The sequence below is a fragment of the Mandrillus leucophaeus genome, unplaced genomic scaffold (assembly GCF_000951045.1).
Source record: "Mandrillus leucophaeus isolate KB7577 unplaced genomic scaffold, Mleu.le_1.0 Scaffold1235, whole genome shotgun sequence".
Classification (NCBI taxonomy): Eukaryota; Metazoa; Chordata; class Mammalia; order Primates; family Cercopithecidae; genus Mandrillus; species Mandrillus leucophaeus.
Window position 1 is genome coordinate 525537 of NW_012100710.1, and position 18933 is coordinate 544469.

At 33.4% G+C, this 18933-nt stretch overlaps 1 protein-coding gene across 1 annotated transcript in view; it reads right to left on the reverse strand.

Annotated features, from left to right (window-relative positions):
- CFTR (cystic fibrosis transmembrane conductance regulator (ATP-binding cassette sub-family C, member 7)) overlaps positions 1-18933 on the reverse strand; it is a gene marked incomplete at its 5' end in the record, with an annotated part of 169601 nt that overhangs the window by 82874 nt on the left and 67794 nt on the right. Inside the window, one exon of the mRNA XM_011971663.1 lies at positions 2092-2186. Coding sequence (XP_011827053.1) covers positions 2092-2186 — 95 coding nt within the window. The remainder of the gene's footprint in view (positions 1-2091; positions 2187-18933) is intronic.

Genomic DNA, 18933 nt, shown 5'->3' on the forward strand with positions numbered 1-18933 from the left:
TCGAAGATGTTGGGTTTTGGTGAAGACACCAAGAAGAAAATAAACTATTTCAAACTGTAAAATGTCAGAGATAGCTAATGAATTACAGTACTTATGTGAAATTATTTTAAAAATGTTTTTCTAAGTGTTAACCACTATCAACAATTTGATAGCAGTGCTGCCACAACTGTAGAATTGATATTGCATTTTGTTCCTTGTAGTTTCAGTCTCTATGTCATATTTATAAAAGTTCCAAATAAGGAAAGTATGAATAATTCACAACAAAATGTATATCCGTATTATTTTACTATTTAGCTAAAATAAGAAACTATAAGCAAGTAAAATCTACATTGAGTTGACCTTAGAACGGTAATAAAGATGAAGACACAGTTCTCATATTAATAGAAATGAGACAATTTCTTTATAACATTTACATTTTTCAAGTGTGATTTTAGTAACCTTACTTATATCTCAAGCACACAGGATTCTGTGTTTATACATGTAATTTTTGGTACTTCTGTGAAAAAGAAAATTGTATTCAGCACACAATTAAGAAATTTTTAAAACCAAGTTTTAAAATTTTTAAAAAACCAGTGAGAAAACTTTAAAAGTCTAAAACAACCTTTATAGTGTAACTTATTTTTGAAGACAGTATGCAAGAGCTACATAATGGATCCCGTCAAAATGTACACAGTTCCATCCCCCACACTCAGTTCTTAATTCTCTCCCTCACATGTATGACAAGTTTCTTATGAGATTAGAAACAATAAATTCTTCATCCCAAACTGGACAACACATTACACATTCTGATCAGAATAAGAATAGACAATTATTTGTAGTTCCTCAAAGTGTGTGCACCTTACAGCAAAACCAAATCTTAAACTGATAACACAAACTCAATTCTATGTTGGATGTCTAGAAGCCATATACTCTATCTTATCTAAATTTGTGGAATACTTAGAATAAATCTTACTTTGGCTCTCAGATAAAAATAATCAACTTCCATATTTTTTAGAAGCCATTATCTTGTCTGTGAATTATCCATATCTATTGATTTATTACCTTACAATGTGTTTCCAAGATCAAAGCATGGTTTAATGTAAAGAATCAAAAGGACCTGGTTCAAATTGTGACTCTACAATTTTCCTGTGTGGCTTTTGGCAAGTTAACATCTAACAGCCTCAATTATCTTATGATCTCTTCTGTAAAGCAGGGAGAACAATTCTTACTTTGCAGAGCTGTAAGGGGATTACATACACACAAAAATATACACACGACTAGAATACTCCCAGGCAATTGCAGGTGCTCAGTGAGCGTTAGTTTCCAGTCTCAGCTTTTGGAAAGCAACAGAAAGTAAGGGAAAGGAGCCAACATATCAATGAGTCAATGTGATTTCTTGTTAACGACTTTGGCAACAAAGTGAGAAGAATTTTGTTCAGATAAAGCTTGAGAAACATTTGACATCAGAGTCACCAATAATTGTTTAAACTGAAAGTTACAGTTTAACCACAAAGCTCTCTCCTTGACATACATTATCTATATTTACATCTCTTTAACAGCTTTAAAAGGCTTGGACCAAGAGTGTTTCTACCTAGGGACCTCCTCCCCCAACAATGTTAATGTGTTTGTCCTGTTTATTTTAAATATTATAGATTTTAAGCTAAGTGACATCATTTGCCTTCCTATTTTGCTATAAAAATCATGATGAAAAGCTTTGAAAGTAGATGTTTATCTATACCAAGAAGCCTAAAGCTGGTGTGTACATTGGAGTGGCGGGGTCCATGATGGAACTCACAGATATTTACATCTTCTCTTGCCAGTATTGTGCAGAATCCTAGAGTTTTCCATTTGTAGTAAACTATACCATGAGGCAAACAAATATACAGACACCAAAATATGGGCATGGATTTTGAATAAGCCATAATCGCTACCAAATCTGGATACTATACCATTATTTATAGTTCTTAAATGTGATTCTTAACCCACTAGCTATAAAATCCCAGGATTTTTTCAATTCCAGAAACAGAATATAAAGCAATAGAGAAATGTCTGTAATTTTTTTTACATGAATGACATTTACAGCAAATGCTTGTTAGACCAATAATTATTCACCTTGCTAAAGAAATTCTTGCTCGTTGACCTCCGCTCAGTGTGATTCCACCTTCTCCAAGAACTATATTGTCTTTCTCTGCAAACTTGGAGATGTCCTATTATCAAAAATAGAAAATTAGAGAGTGACTTTTAGTACGCTCAATCTGAATTTGAAAGGCACATCTTATATCACACTATTGCTTTAACCACAGTTGAAATTTTGAACATTGCATCTCCATTATTTCAAAAGCAACTTATTTAGTTGGTCAAAAACAACATTGCTGAAATTTTAGATGTAAATTTTTATTTAATTTTTAAAATGTCATTAAAGATCATTAAATAATAATTATAAAATACCAAAACATAAAATATGTATATATTTATAGGCATATAAATGTGTGTAGATCATCCATAGGTCCATTTTACAAATTCAAATGCTATCAACATACTAAAATGCACTTTTCTCCAATTTAAGTTCACTCGTTTCAAAAGAAATCTCCCAAAATGAATCAACCTCCTAATAAGAGAAACTAAAAGAACACTATTTACACCTCTGCAGGATCTAAGTATCTTCACTGGGCTTCCATGTTCCAAGGCAATTCCTTTCCATACTTCTCTCACCTATCCTCCCAACTAAAACAGCTTTCTTCCTCATCTATCCTCAGCACCTCATTCCCACGACCTTTCTCCACTCATTCTGCCTCTCCTGTCATCCTTTCTCCCAGGTAATGAACATTTCTGTGGCAACAGCCATTCTAGGCATTGTAAAAGAAGACTGGAATTCATGAGAAATAGTCCTTGACTCCTAGGCATTATATGTCTAATTTAGAAGGTAAGTCATAATCCTGGAGAAGGCTAAATACCATCCCAAAGATTAGCTAACCATTTTAAGATAGTTTATAAAACAGTTCACAATTATTGGCAAATTAATTTTGCACATAACTGAAGTATACAATAGATAGAATACCCTAGAGGTTTTCAAATAGATGGGATTTGGTCTGAGTCTTGAAGAATGAGAAGAGTTAGATAGGTAGTAAACTCTCATTAGCCTAAAAAAAAAAAAAAAAAAGGCTCTCTCCCTTTTCTCCTCCCATCCTTGTACATTTGTTTCCACCTCCTTCTTCCTCCTCTCTATTAAAAATTCTCTTCCATATGCTTCTTCCTTCTTCTTTCACAATCCAGAAATAATCCAATATTATCTATATCTAAAGTGTCAAAATGGTTACTTCTGTTATTCATTTGTTTCATTTATCTATCATATGGACATAAATAGGACTTCACATGCAAAACTCCAAATGCACAAAGTAAATAGATTAATAAGTAGTCATTTGTATTGAGAACCATTTGGCAGCTCCTGTTGGCTGGAATCATGCTAGCCACTGCCCTCAAGGAACTGTTGCTATCAACATTTCTGATCTAGAGTGACAAAAGGCCTGTGAAAAAAATGCTGACATGTTGGAGGAGATGTAGCAGGACTCAATGGACTCTGCTACTCAGGCGCTGGAGAAATAAAATAGAGAGAGGTCATTAATACCCATAAGCACTGCTTATGGGGAGGACCTTCGGTGGTTATGAGACCTGTAAAACATAGCTCTTTCTTTCTACCTGGCCTAAATGAGCATGCTTTTGTTCAACTCATGAACTGGACCACGTGCCTAGGATTCCATCCAAATAAGACTGCAGTAGATTTCACTCATAATTTAGAAGGCAGACTTCACACCTAATTTAGAAGGTAATGAGGTAATTTAGAGGTGTTCATGGAAGTGCTCCTTTAGCGAGGCAGAAGATTTCAGTTTTATAGCAATTACAGGACAGCTCATGTGTGTATTTCTTCTCTCCTGCCTCACATTTTTCCCTTTTCAAATCGCATTCTCTTTTTAAAAACTAAATCTGGTTGGGTATAGTGGCTCACTTATAATCTCAGCACTTCAGGATGCTGGGTGGGAGAAATGCTTGAGATTGGAAGTTTGAGACTAGCCTGGGCAACATAGCAAGACCCATCTCTACACAATTTTTTTCTTTTAAATTAGCTGGGCGTGGTGGCATGCACCTGTAGCCCCAGCTACTCAGGAGGCTGAGGTAGGAGTATTGCTTGAACCCAGGAATTTGAGGCTACAGCGAGCTACAATCACACCACTGCACTGCAGCCTGGGTGACAGAGCAAGACTCTATATCTTAAAAAAAAAAAAAAAAAAGCAAACAAAAAAGCACTTAAATTTTGGGGGGAAAAAAAGAGAATGAAGAGAATGGTTTGCTTTTGCCTTGTGTGAATAGATTCACTGTAGGCTTTTGAAAAAGAGGTGAATTTTCCAATACATTATTAAAAAGCAGGAGGTTGCTAAAATTATTACAGTTTTCCATTGTTTTTTCAGATTTGAACTCAACATTGTATTAATTAAACTGGTTAAAATTTCAAAATATTTTTAAGTACTAAAAATAAGTAATTATCTTGACAGTATGATTATAACACAGTTGACTACAGAAAACAGATTATGGATTTAGAGGGTATAGAATCCTAGCCTAGCACAGGCAACTAATGAAGATTTATGGAAAGAAGGAAGAGAGACAGGGAAGGCAAGTTAATCAAATATTAAGTTAAAAAGAAAGAACTACATAGAAGAAAATAAATAAATGTGTGCAGAGGAGAAAAAGAAAGAAAATTGGAAAAGCAAAAATTGTCAGGAGAAGCAGATATCTACATATTAAAAAGTCAAGAAGATAATAGTGGGAAAAAAGGACAAGAAAAGTGAAGGTGTCAATAAGAAACGGATAGAAGATAAGGAATTACAGTCCATACTTTAGAAAATGTCCCTGCTGACAACAACCAAGCTGAGAATCAAATCAAGAACTCAATCCCTTTTACAACAGCTGTAAAAAATGAAATAAAATAAAATAAAATACATGAAAATATATTTAACCAAGGAGGTTAAAGATCTCTACAAGCAAAACTACAAAATGCTGCTCAAAGAAATTACAGATGACACAAAGAAGTGGAAACACATCCCATGCTCATGGATGGGTAGAATCAATATTGCGAAAATGACCATACTGCCAAAAGCAACCTATAAATTCAATACAATTCTCATCAAAATACCATCATAATTCTTCACAGAAATAGAAAAAAATCCTAAAATTCATATGGAACTAAAAAAGAGCCCACATAGCTAAAGGGATACTAAGCAAAAAGAACAAATCTGGAGGCATCACATTACCCAACTTCAAATTATACTACAAAGCTATAGTTACTAAAACAGCAAGGTACTGGTACACAAATAGGCAAGTAGACCAATGGAACAGCATAGAGAACCCAGAAATAAAGCCAAATACTTAAAGCCAACTGATCTTTGACAAAGCATACAAAAACATGAAGTGGGGACAGGATACCCTATTTAATAAATAGTGCCGGGAAAACCGGCAAGTCACATGTAGAAGAATGAAACTGGATCCTCAACACTCACCTTATACAAAAATTAACTCAAGATGAATCAAATACTTAAATCTAAGACCAGAAAACATAATTCTAGAAGATAACATTGGAAAAACTCTTATTGTCCTTGGTTTAGGCAAGAAGTTCATGACTAAGATCCCAAAAGCAAATGTAACAGAAACAAACATATATAGATGGGACATAATTAAACTAAAAAGCTTTTGTGCAGCAAAATAAATAATCAGCAGAGTAAACAGACAACCTACAGAGAGGGAAAAAGTATCCACAAACTATGCATCTGATAAAGGACTAGCATCCAGGATCTACAAGGAACTCAAACAAATCAGCAAGAAAAAAAAATAATAATAATTCCATCAAAAAGTGGGCAAAAGACAGAATAGACAATTCTCAAGATATGCAAACAAATTACAAACACAGGAAAAAATGCTCAACATCACTGATCATCAGGGAAATGCAAATTAAAACCACAATCTTACTCCTGCAAGAATGGCCATAATTTAAAAGTCAAAAAATAATAGATGTTGGCATGGATGTGCTGAAAATGGAACAGTTTTACACTGCTGGTGTGATTGTAAACTAGTACAACCACTGTGGAAAACAGTATGGAGATTCCTTAAAGAACTAAAAGAACTACCATTTGATCCAGCAATCCCACTGCTAGGTATCTACCCAAAGGAAAAGAAGTCATTATATGGAAAAAAAAATGCACATACATTTATAGCAGGACAATTCATAACTGCAAAAATATGGGTCCAACCTAAATGCCTGTCAATCAACAAGTGGATAAAGAAAATCTGGCATATATACATCATGGAATACTATTCAGCCAAAAAACTGAATGAAATAATGGCCTTTGCAGCAACTTGGATGGAGCTGGAGACAATTTATTCTGAATGAAGTAATTCAGGAATGGAAAACCAAATATTGCACGTTCTCACTTGTAAGTGAGAGCTAAGCTATGAGGTTGCAAAAGCACAAGAATTATAAAATGTGCTTTGGGGACAATAGAGGAAGGGTGGGACAGGGGGAGGGATAAAAGACTACATATTGGGTACAGTGGACACTCCTCAGGTGACGGGTATATCAAAATCTCAGAAATCACCACTAAAGCACTTATCCATGTAACAAAAAAACCACCTGTAGTCCAAATACTATTGAATTAAATTTTTAAAAAAGTAAAAGAAAATATCCCTTCTAGATTTAAATGTCCAAAGACTACAATGTGATTTTATTACATTAATTTTTAAGAAAATAATTAAGAGGCTGTTTCAGTCAAATTTCTATCTTAGGTGTCTATAACATTTATATTTTAAACAAGTCAAGGAAATAGGAGGAGGGAGAATGAAAATAAAGTATTCCCTTCCTTTTTTCCTGTATGAATAAGGTGAAAAATATTAGAGAAAGAGATCAGAAGATCTCATGTGAACTCAGGCTTTGCACACTCAGATCGAATGGAACATCAAATTCCTCCAAAGACCAGAAACAACCCTCCTTTTAGTCTTATCATCCTTCAAATCCTAACTTAAACCTTGTTGAGGAAAAGGAGAAAATGCTTTAAGAAAATGAGGGATATATACCTGATGTAAATGACGAGTTGATGGGTGCAGCACACCAACATGGCACAAGTATACATATGTAACAAACCTGCACGTTATGCACATGTACCCTACAACTTAAAGTATAATAATAATAAATTAAAAAAATAAATAAATAAATAAATAAAAATAAAAATAAAAAAATAAAAATAAAAAAAAGAAAATGAGGGATTTAGGGAAGGAATTGCTAATAGTTTCTTGGCACCATGTTACTCTGTCCATTTCAATTATAACCACAAGCTACTCTGATTCCTTTTTATTTTAAGAATAGTGTAGTGTGCCGCAGTGCCTAGTCTTTTCAACACTTTCAGTCAGTAAGCCATGGCATGCATTCCAGGAGGGCCTAGGCCTGCCTGGGGAGATGGCTGATGAGAGACAGTACTCTCCTTCGCCTTGTCCCAGATTAGAGGGAATGGGATTCCTCAGGGTGAAACCTTCCCTGATACTTGGGAGATCTTCCAGGTTGTGTGTGCCCTGGGAAAAATGCCATAAAGAAATGCATCCAAGTGTCCTTCCTCCTGAGTCACTGCTGAGTTGAAATCTGAATTATGTTTGTAAAATCCATTTTGAGAGCTATCAGATGTCATGTAAACTGTGTTTGTAGTGGTTGCTCAATAAGTAACAAAGCTGGAATACTGAATTGGATAATGTGAGACCCAGAATTTGAACTCTGGTCTGTCTGGCTTATTGTGAAATCTCATTTACTTAACAGGTCTCTGACTCAATTCCTCTAAAAAAACCTGGGTCAAATAATAGTTTATGTTTCATAAAGAGTGCTAACTATGAAAATTAAGAAAGTAGCATTTATAAAGCAATTCTATAAATATAAAGCAATGAGATAAAATGTAACAATCCAAGTGAAATTTGTTTTTTTTAAATTCTAAAATAAAACTTGGCCGGACATGGTGGCTCAAGCCTGTGATACTGGCACTTTGGGAGGTCAAGGCAGGTGAATCGCTTGAGCCCAGAAGTGCAAGACCAGTCTGGGCAACATAATGAAACCCTGTCTCCACAAAAAATGCAAAATTTAGCCAGGAATGGTGGCACACACCTGTAGCCCTAGCTACTCTGGTGGGATTGAGAGGTGGGAGGATCACTTGAACCCAGGAGGTCAAGGCTTCAATGAACCGTGATCACTCCACTGCACTCCAGCCTGGGTGACAGAGTAAGATCTTGTCTCAAAAAATAAATAAAGTAAAATGAAATAAAACTTTACACAAAATACAAAACATGAGTGGTAACATTAGTCAAAGAGCAAAATGACCTGTATTCTAGCCCTGTCTCCATTACAGGACTAACAGCTTTGAGGAAGTCTTTTCTGGCCCTAACTTGTCCATTTATAAAATGGGGATAATAATATCTTCCTTTAACAGTTGTAAAAACATTGTATATTAAGTTACTCAAACATTGGTAACTCTCATAATTTTGTAATGAGATATTTATCAGTGACCTATATATGACATTCATTTCCATTTATCCTTGAATAGAATGCTTACCTGACGTGATAATATGCCCCATTCTGCCTTTACAAAAAAAAAAAAAAAAAAAAAAGCAGATTTTAAGGCCTGATCACATAGCATATCATCATAAGGAATGTACAAGAGATGATGTCCAGAAAAAGCACTGGACTTAGAATCAGAAGTTCAAGTCCCAGGTTTGCATGACCTTGCCAGATGTACTGTTGTTGAAGTTGGTGTGTATGTAGCCATGTGATTTTAAACTAAAGGCTAGGATTCTTAAGGGTGGGGTCAAGGCAGACATGATGTTCCCAGACAAGATCTTGACTTCTTTCACCTTCCAAGCATGACCACACTAGAAATGACCAGTTAATTTTATTTTACAATGCTAAATTGTGCTATGATATTTTTATTCATCTTACATTCTTATAAATGAATTGAGGGAGGACATACAAGTTCTTTACCTTGTCTTTTCTGAGAAAATGTGACTTGCTTTTAGGATGACTAATTGTTTATTTGAAATTTCCACTAGAATATGTTTCAGCAGTAAAAACAAACAAGAATATCTTTAAATCCCTACACTTGTTGCTAATTGAATAACATACTACTGAATGAAAAATACCTAGATACGTAAATATTTTAATAATCAACACCACAGTAACTATCTTGATAAGTCAATATCAGGATACTGTAAGAAAGCAGATTGATGCAACCTGCCTTCAAGCAATTCTGTGCTTGAGTTCACTTGCTCACATTTATTTGCAGTCTGGACTAGACTAGACTGAAAGTGTAAGCTTTTGTAGTTCATAAATACACTTATTAGGTGCTATGTGACTTTCCCTGGCATTTACTATCCACACTCCTCCTCATAAAAGAACCTACCAATAATATCATTGCACATAAATCTCTATGATTTTGTGATCTTATTTTTCTAAGACATATTCTCATGAATGGGATGGCTAGGTCAAATGTGTTTTCTTTATTTTTAAAAGACGTTGCCAGGTTCCTTTACAAAACAACCAAAAGAATTATATTTACATTAGCAAGTTTTGAAAGTACCTGTTTCCCCATAATCACCACCACCAATAGATACTAATATAATCACACCTCAATTTTTGCTAATTTGCCATTTTAGTTTGTATTTTCCTTAATACCTATGAAATTGTAAATACTGAACATCTGAATTGCTCTCCTGTGAAATGCCTATTTTTATTGAATTCTGTGTTACATATTCATTTTTACTTGTATGTAATAGATGTTAACAACCTTTTTTGCTGCATATGTTAAAAAACATTTTTTCTTTTCTCTTTTATACTATCCATAGACCATCTATCATGTGCACAGTTAACATTTCATGAAATCACTGTATCTGCTGGAAATTGGAATTCCTGTATTTGTTTGCTATCTTTTTTTCTTCTAGTATTCCAAGTGATTAATTCCTATATTTGTTGAAAAGTACTACCCACCCTTCAGGTAACTGATATACATTGAGGATCCTATATTTCTTTTCAAATATTATTGCTCTTTTTTAATTAAAAAATTTAATCAAGGTAAAATTTATGGTTATATTTGGTATGAGACACAAATCTAACCTCATTTTCTTTTACTTGGATAGCAAGCATGATTTATTAAATTAATATTTTTTCTACTGAATTCATTTAGCATCTATCATATATCATATTCTCATATTTCCTAAAATCCATTTTTTTATTCCTATATTAACATTTTGCCAGGTTTTTTGGCACTTTGGGTTTTTTTTAATGGCTCTAATATCTGACAAAGCATAAATCTTATTCATAAATTTCTTGACTCTCTTTGGTCATTTAGTCTTCTCATATAATAACAAATATTAACAATACTAATAACATAAATAATAAGAAGAATAGCTAATGGATATTTAGTGCTTACTGTATGTCAGGCACTGTTTTAAGCATATCTATAAGAAAAGATGGATGTCATCCCAAAGATAACACAGCTAATAAATGATAGAGCCAGGATTCCAATTAAGGCAATTTGTATACAAAGCATGCACTCTTAAATATTTTTTATTTTTTATTTTTTCTTCCTATATGAAATTTAAGTTCCAATTAACAAAATTTCAAAACCAAAATTACTGGGTTGTATTTATAATTTTGTTAAATGTGCCTATATTTGGATAGGGTTCACATTTTTAAGATGCAAAATTTTATGAAAAATCATGATCTTTCTATTAATCCAGGTCTTGTTTTACGTACTTCGATAAGGGTTTATTCAATTCAATTTTCTCCATATATATCTTATAAATTTCTTAGATTTTTGTCTAAATATTTTATGGTTTGCTACTATTATGAATCAAATAGTTGTTAGTTTTCCATTTTAATTCCTAAAGGGTTATTGTAAGTAGAAAAAAAAAGCTAAATTTTCTATATTTATCTCTTATCCAGCCATCTTATCATATAGCTAACATGCTTAGTCAGACATTTAAATAGCAACCTTGCTGAAGCATGACTTTGAAAGAAGTAGTAAAGCAACTGTTAGAAAAAAAAAACGGTTTGACTGAGAGAAAGAAGAGTTATATTAGAAGGGTTTAACATATATCTCAAACTTTTAACAGAAATTCAGATATCTTCATTAGTGGAACTTAAATATTTGGCTATTTGGTTGTGTTAAATTTAGCTTAAAAGAGAGATTTTCAGAATTACTTGAAAAAGATCTAAACTGACAGGAAACTGAAGATGTTTCAAGCATTAGACAAGATTTTACCCTTAGAAATGCTCTCCTCAATAATATTTAATCAATGTGATTTTCATTTACAAATATAGTACATCTAACCAGAATTTACCACAGCTGCTATCCAAAATACCAATTACAACTGACCCTTGGACAACACCCTTGGACAACATGAGGGTTGGGGTGCTGACTCCCCATGCAGTCAAACATCCACATGTAACTTGTAACTACCAGAAACTAAACTAGCAATAGTCTACTGTTGACCAGAAGCCTTACCAATAACATAAGCAGTCAGTTAACACATATTTGGTATGTTATATGCATTATATACTATATCATTACAATAAGGCAAGCTAGAGAAAAGAAAATGTTATTAAGAAAACCATGGGGAAAAAGAAATGTATGTACTATTCATTAAGTGGAGGTGAATCATCATAAAGGTCTTCATCCTCATAGTTTTCATGTTGAGTCAGCTGAGGAGGAAGAGCAAGGGGAGGAGTTGGCCTTGCTACCTTAGGGGTGGCAGAAATGGAAAAAAAAAAATCTATGTATAAGTGCACCTGCTAGTTCAAACCCATGTTGTTCAAAGGTCAACTGCACAATAACTTGGCTATATACACATATACATTTGAATATACCTACATATATGGACATGTATATACACATATATGAAAGTGTATATATGTATATGTGCATGCATGTATACTATAGAGCCATATATATGTACATAGGAATGTATTCATAGAGCTTGACTTCCATCATTCACTATTATGGTGCTAAGATAGACTGAATATCCTGCATAAGTAAAAGGGGATGATTATTTTCCTTCTGAACTGGGTTACCACTTCTTATCAAAAAAGTAAAACATATGTGGAAGATATGAAATTCATAAGAATTTATTTGCCCCACTTTCCAAAGATTTATCATCTTCAATCCTGTTACATAATAACAAGAGTTATGTATTATGTTATGCAACATGTTCAACTACATGGGGAATCAGCACCCCTAACCCCCACATTGTCCCAGGGTCAACTGTAATTGGTATTTTGGATAGCGACTGTGGTAAATTCTGGTTAGATTTGCTCTACGCTTTGGGAGCCAGAGCAGGCTTAATTATTGCAGGCAATATGTTCCAAGCAGTGAGTGAGGTATTGTAGGTACCAGAGACAATTAAGGTATAGCCTCTGATTTCAAGAGCTTACAATCTAGTGAGGGTATAGAGGACAACTTAATGAAAGAGCAGGTTTCTGAGCTGCACTTTTGTTTCATGCATAGGAGATCTATTGTATCTTCCTCTGCCCAGTCTTACTGATCCTAGCCCTCCCTTGTCTTTATGGTCAGCTTGAGACACTATGATGCCTCACCAGAGGAAACTCTCTAATCCTAAGTAATAAAAAATATACAGAATAAAGTTATTGTTATTTTAAATGTAGATACTGATGTGAAATTAAACAAGTAGATGATCGAATAAATACAGTTGTGCCTTGGCATCTGTGGGGAATTGGTTCCAGGACTCTCTGTAGATATCAAAATCCATGAATGCTCAAGACCCTTATATAAATGGGCTAGTATTTGCATATAACATATGCACATCTTCCTGTATACTTTAAATCATCTCTAGATTACTTACAACACCTAATACAACGTAAATGCTATATAAATAGTTGTTATACTATATTGTTTAGGGAATAATGACAAGCAAAATATATATACATGTTCAATTCTGATGCTTTTTCTAAATATTCTCTATCTGTAGTTGATTGAATCCATGTATTCAAAACTCACAGATACAAAGGGCCAACTATTCCATAAAGAAACACATGCATAGATCAGAACCTAGAAAAAAGATATCAAAATGACAATAGGGGAAGGAGAGACTACTCAAAAAATTATATTGGGACAAGTGGCTTTCCATATGGAAAACAATAAAATTAGATTCCTAACTTACACAATATACAAAAACTAATTCTAACGATTGCAACTTTCAAACTTTTGGCAATATAGAATAATATTTATTCGATTATATTATTCTATATTGTTATAAAATAACAATATTGTTATAAAATAACAATAATATTTATTTATATTTTATAAGTATAATAAATTTTGTTTATGATATTTAGACATATATAACCATATTGTTATATAATATATAACCACATTGTTATAAAATATAAATAATATTTATTCTATTATATTATTCTATATATTATCTATATAATAATTATTTTTATATATAATAATTTAAAAAATTATTATTTCTGTTAGAAAAGATGCCAAAGAAAAGACACAAAAATACAAACCATAAAGAAAAATATGGATAAAAGTGACTACATAAAAATTTTAAAACTCTCTACAACAAAAGATCCCACTCTAGAGGATGGTAATGCAATGTACAGAACTGTGTTAGTACAGGACTTGCAAGTTGCTAATGGCAAAATGGTATTAAATGTGCAAGGATTTATTAGGGGAAATAATGGTATAAAAGGAAATAAGGAGGGAGGCAGAGGAGGTTATGAAACATCAAAGTAAATTCAATCCCTTAGTAAAGGAAAGAAGGGTAGAAGGCTGGATAGAAGATGTTAGAACACTGAGCAGTCTAAGGAAGGTTTGGCAAAGTCATTTGTGAGCCAAAAATCAGCCACTAAAGAAGTCTCATATCTCCCAAATACACATCTGCTTTAGTATCCCAGCTTTACTCATTCATACATGTGCAAGGAGAAATCTTGAGACAAACTCAGTGAAGGATTTTAATACACAGCATCTGGGGCTCTCATTCAATCATATTCCCTCTAGCAAGGCCTCTGTAAGGCACATCTCATGGCCGCCACAATAACTTATCAAAAAGATAATTGGCAAAAGATATGAAATCAGAATGATTAACAAACATGAAAATATATAGCATCATATAAGTAATTGGAGAATTGCAAATTAGAACTAGAGATAGAACAATAGAGATTCTGATTTACAAATCAGAATGGCAAGAATTAATATGTCTGTTAATAACAAGAACTTTCAAAGATTTGAAGAAATGGGAACTTTCATAAGTGGCTGGTGGTACTGTAAATTGTATGGCTATTTCAAAGTGCAAATTGGCAGTATCTAGTGAAATTTAAAATGTGTGTATGTATCCTGTGACCACACAATTCACCTATAGATAATATGTCAGAAAAGTCTCTTGTGTATGTGCAAAAGAGAAAAATTCAAAGATTTTCATTGCAGTATTGAGTAAAACCCTGGAAGAATCTAAATGTTCATCAGTAACAGAAGGAATAAATAAAATGTGACACATTATGGGTACAAAACAACAATGAAAAAAGAATGAAATAGAATTCTATATACCAGCAGCATAGCTAGATCCCAAAAAGATAACAGTAGCCAAGAAGGCAAATTAAAGAAGGATGTGCACAAATTATACTATTTATGTAAATTTTAAAGCCACACACAAAAAAGCTACTAAATATTGTTCATAGATAACTATACATATATATGGGTGTAAATTTATGCAAATGGATTGGGAAAGTACATGTCAAATTCATAATACCAATTGTCTAAAGCTGGAGGTTTTGTGAAAGAATGATGGTAAGAAGAACAGGTTAAAAAGTTCTACTTAGAATTTGTCTTGGCCCCTATCAATGGAGTTAAGAAAATAGGAGTGTTGTCATATGAAAGTTTTCTGTCTACAATAGACACCAGAAATACAGATTACCTTTAAAAGTGTGAAAATAAAAGATTCCCACATCTGAAAAGATTAGATGTTCTGAGGCAATGTATTTGGCCTCCTTTTCTGGACTGAAACATTTATATAAAGAGAAATGTGTACATTTGGATAACTTTAATAATAAGTGCCTCAGAGATCATAATATGAAACTGCTGAAACTGGAATAAAATAAAATAGTGGGGGTAGGATGAGGAGAATTGTAATTAAGTTCGTTATTTTAAAACAAAATACATTAATAATACCAATATCCTGCTATTAATCACTGTACCTGCTCTGATTACCTAATTTATTGTTCATTTGTAACCACGTTATTAGTGTTTGACTTTCTCTAACTGATTTAACATAAAACACTTCATTTTGTATACAACGTTAAACATTTATCTTTGCTGATTACTAAGGGTGCTGAAATCTGGTAACATATTTATCTTAAGGGTGTTGGTTTTCCAGCCTTCACAGTAGATTTTCCCTTCTGTGAAAGTATGATCTAAAAAAATTAATTCCACTTGATGCTATCATAATTTTTTTAAAAAGCAGTATGAGAGCCTGTGCTACTTAGAGAAACCTTACACAAAGGGACAAATTCCACTTCTCTTTGTTCACACTACAACCTACAACTTCCTTTGAGGTCCCTTGGAGTTATCCACAAAAATTGTTGTGGGAAATCATTCATTGGAATTAAGATTCTGGGAATGAATTGACCTGTTACATAAAAATTACTGAGATTTAAAAACAAAGCCTTAGTCTTAAACCAAATATAGAGTTTTAATATTGTGTTCAATTAATTTTCTTGTTGAAAGGGCCCTGAAAACCTTTTCTTTCAAACCATCCTCCACTGCCATTTCAATTTTTAATAATTTTCTCAGCATGGTTTAATCTACAGATAAAAAGTCAAATTATTTGGATCATTAGTTCTTAATATGTGGTCCTTGGACCAATTTCAGAATCACCTGGGGAACTTATTTAAAAATGCTTCACCTACACTTACTCATGAGAATTTGAACAGGGTAATCTATCTGAATTTTAACCTGTGATTACTATGTGTACTAATGTTTGAGCTACTCATCTAGATACTTGTTTTTTGGCTCATTTCCTTTACAACAAACTGGTCAGAAAGACAAATGTCAGCTTCAAAGGATTCTATGCATACAACACATTGGGTCTGTTTGAGATTGTAAAGCACTTGAGAATACTTAGATAAAGAGTACTAGAGAAGGTCAAAGTGATATTATAATAAGTGTGCAATAAAGATTAACTTAATTATTAAGGAGTGTATAACAACATATCCAATATGATATATGCACTTTTCACATAAATGTTTATAATTTTATTTTTTTAAGTGCTAACATTATTCAACTGGATCAAACAAACCAGAAGTTGTTAAGGAGTAATTGCTAATATAAAGCTTATTAACTCTGATTTGCAAATACAACAGGGCAATGATACAGGGAGTTGCTATATTGACAGAAAGACAGAGAGAGAGACAACTTTAAAGAAAGGGCGAAGTGTTACATTTAATGGTCCTGTGTAATTTTGCAATATTTACTGAGTACATTTGAGCTTCCTGTGACTTTGTAGATAGGAAAATACCATAAACCTTTTTCTAGTGGCTGGCTTGTTACTCTTTATAACAACCTTGACAATATAGATGCTTGTGGTAAGGGAGGAGTGTAAGAAGCTTGGCTGGGTAAAGGAAACATGAACTTTAGAGGTAATGTCATTCAATAAGGCATGTCATTAACACTAAATCATTGGGTGGTTACTGTCATTGTTATTAACATTTAATAATTACTAAGCACTTGTGTTGTGCTTTATGCACAAGGAAAATGGACAAGGAGGGAGTAAGTGTGGTAGGAGCAGAGGGAACAGGTAGAAAGAACAGAGGAAGGGAAGAATAGAGTGTGTGAGAGAATATAGAGAGTCAAGAGTGTTAGAGAGAAACAATGAATTAAACATTTTTGTATACAGCTACTATACATGTAAATGTGTAGCTGAGAATGCTACATGGCCCTGTATGATATATATCAACAGAATTCAACTTTCACAGCAGAAAATAGATACTAAATAATTTAGAAATTAAAATTGGGATTCTGTTTTTTTAGGAAAGAACATTTGTTGACCTAAGTCAAACATAATAGCTGTATATAGAAATATTGGCTAAAGATTAATCACTACTAGAAAGCATGAGAACTAAGAATCTTCAATCAACTTGAAAAATAAAAAGGGGCCAGGTGTGGTGACTTACGCCTGTAATTCCAGCACTTTGGGAGGCTGAGTCAGGCAGATCACCTGAGGTCAGGAGTTCAAGACCAGCTTGGCCAACATGGCAAACTCCGTTTCTACTAAAAATACAAAAATTAGCCAGACCTGGTGGCAGGTGCCTGTAGTCCCAGCTATTCAGGAGGCTGAGGCAGGAGAATCACTTGAACCCGAGAGGCAGAGGTTGGAGTGAGCCAAGATCATGCCACTGCACTCCAGCCTGGGCAACAGAGCAAGACTCTGTCTCAAAAAATAAAATAAATAAATAAAAAATAATAATAAAAAAAGGTTTTTCCTTCACTGATAGGAACCCACCAAATGTATAGCAGAAAACTCAAATTCCAATGCAATTTTTACTAGACCCAACAAAAGGTACAAAAAGCACTAACATAATGGATGTTAATAGATTTTGTCACAAATATCACACTTCATATTCAGTTTTATATATATGTATGAACTTGTAAGCATATATAACTCTGTTTAATATCTTTGTCTTTTTAATGTTTATTTCTATATGTGTGTAGATCTGTATTTGCTTTTGAAACGAATAATTCAAGCATTTTTAAAAGAATGGCTATAGAGTGCAGTGATTTAAGGTGTTTGGGGTAAGGGAAATAATATTAGAAAAGATACCTGAAACAAACAAACTGTTTTATTTTTCTTATTCTAGCTCTACCTTAGATTCATATAGCTACGGATTTCTGGACTCCAGATTTAAGAATCCTCAAATGGCCCTTAAAAAGTCTGGTTTCTGAAAGCTTTTTAGATGACTTTGATTCAACTGGTCTAAGAATTGGCATTTAGCAGCTGCTAATTCCTTAACTACCTCCTCTAAGTCTGCCCACTTAGAAATGCCCAAAATGCTGCCTAAAATGCTAGAATAAATCCAATCCCTGAAAAAAAAACTCTTTTCTCAGTACTTCACTGCTATATTATTGTGCTATCTTGAAATCTGTCCCTGCTCTGGATTTCCTAATATGTTTTCCAGCTCCCTAGTAAATAAGTCTTCTGCTTTGTAATTCAGATCTTAGCAGCTGGCCTTCACACTTACCTACCCATTACTTCTGAAGTTCCTACCAGATCCTTATTCTGTCAAGAGCTGGCTTTGTAACACAAGCTTCTCATCTTCCCCTTTGCTGACTGTCCACCACCTGGACTTCCATAGTTTAAATTTGATATTATGAGGCATGAAGAGATTCTTTCCCAAGAGGAGAGGAAAAAGAAGAAGATAATTTGGGAGAAGATCTGGAAAAAAATTTCCTGACTTATTTAAATTTCAAGTGTGTTAGAATAGGTGGTTTTCCCAAATATACACTTATTTAGGATAACGGTAGCTTGAAAGCATTATTTACACAAAAATAAATATCTTGCAAATATTTTCCAAAATTATGTCATAGAATTCTCAATATCATTAGTTCACTAATCTTTATCATAATCTCCTTTACAAACAGAAAATTTACAGTCTTGATAGTTTAATAATACTGCGACCCCATAATTAAATTAACTAGTATGAAGTTCTAACTTAAAGTAATTGGTGTTCAAAGAACAAGTCATTAGTGTCTGAGACAGAATTTCTTTTCCAATATGAACACTAATAAGGCATAGCAAAAAGATAAGTAGTTAGATTTGGATTGTATTGCTGGTGCCACCAATTATGAGACTTGTGATCTTAAACAA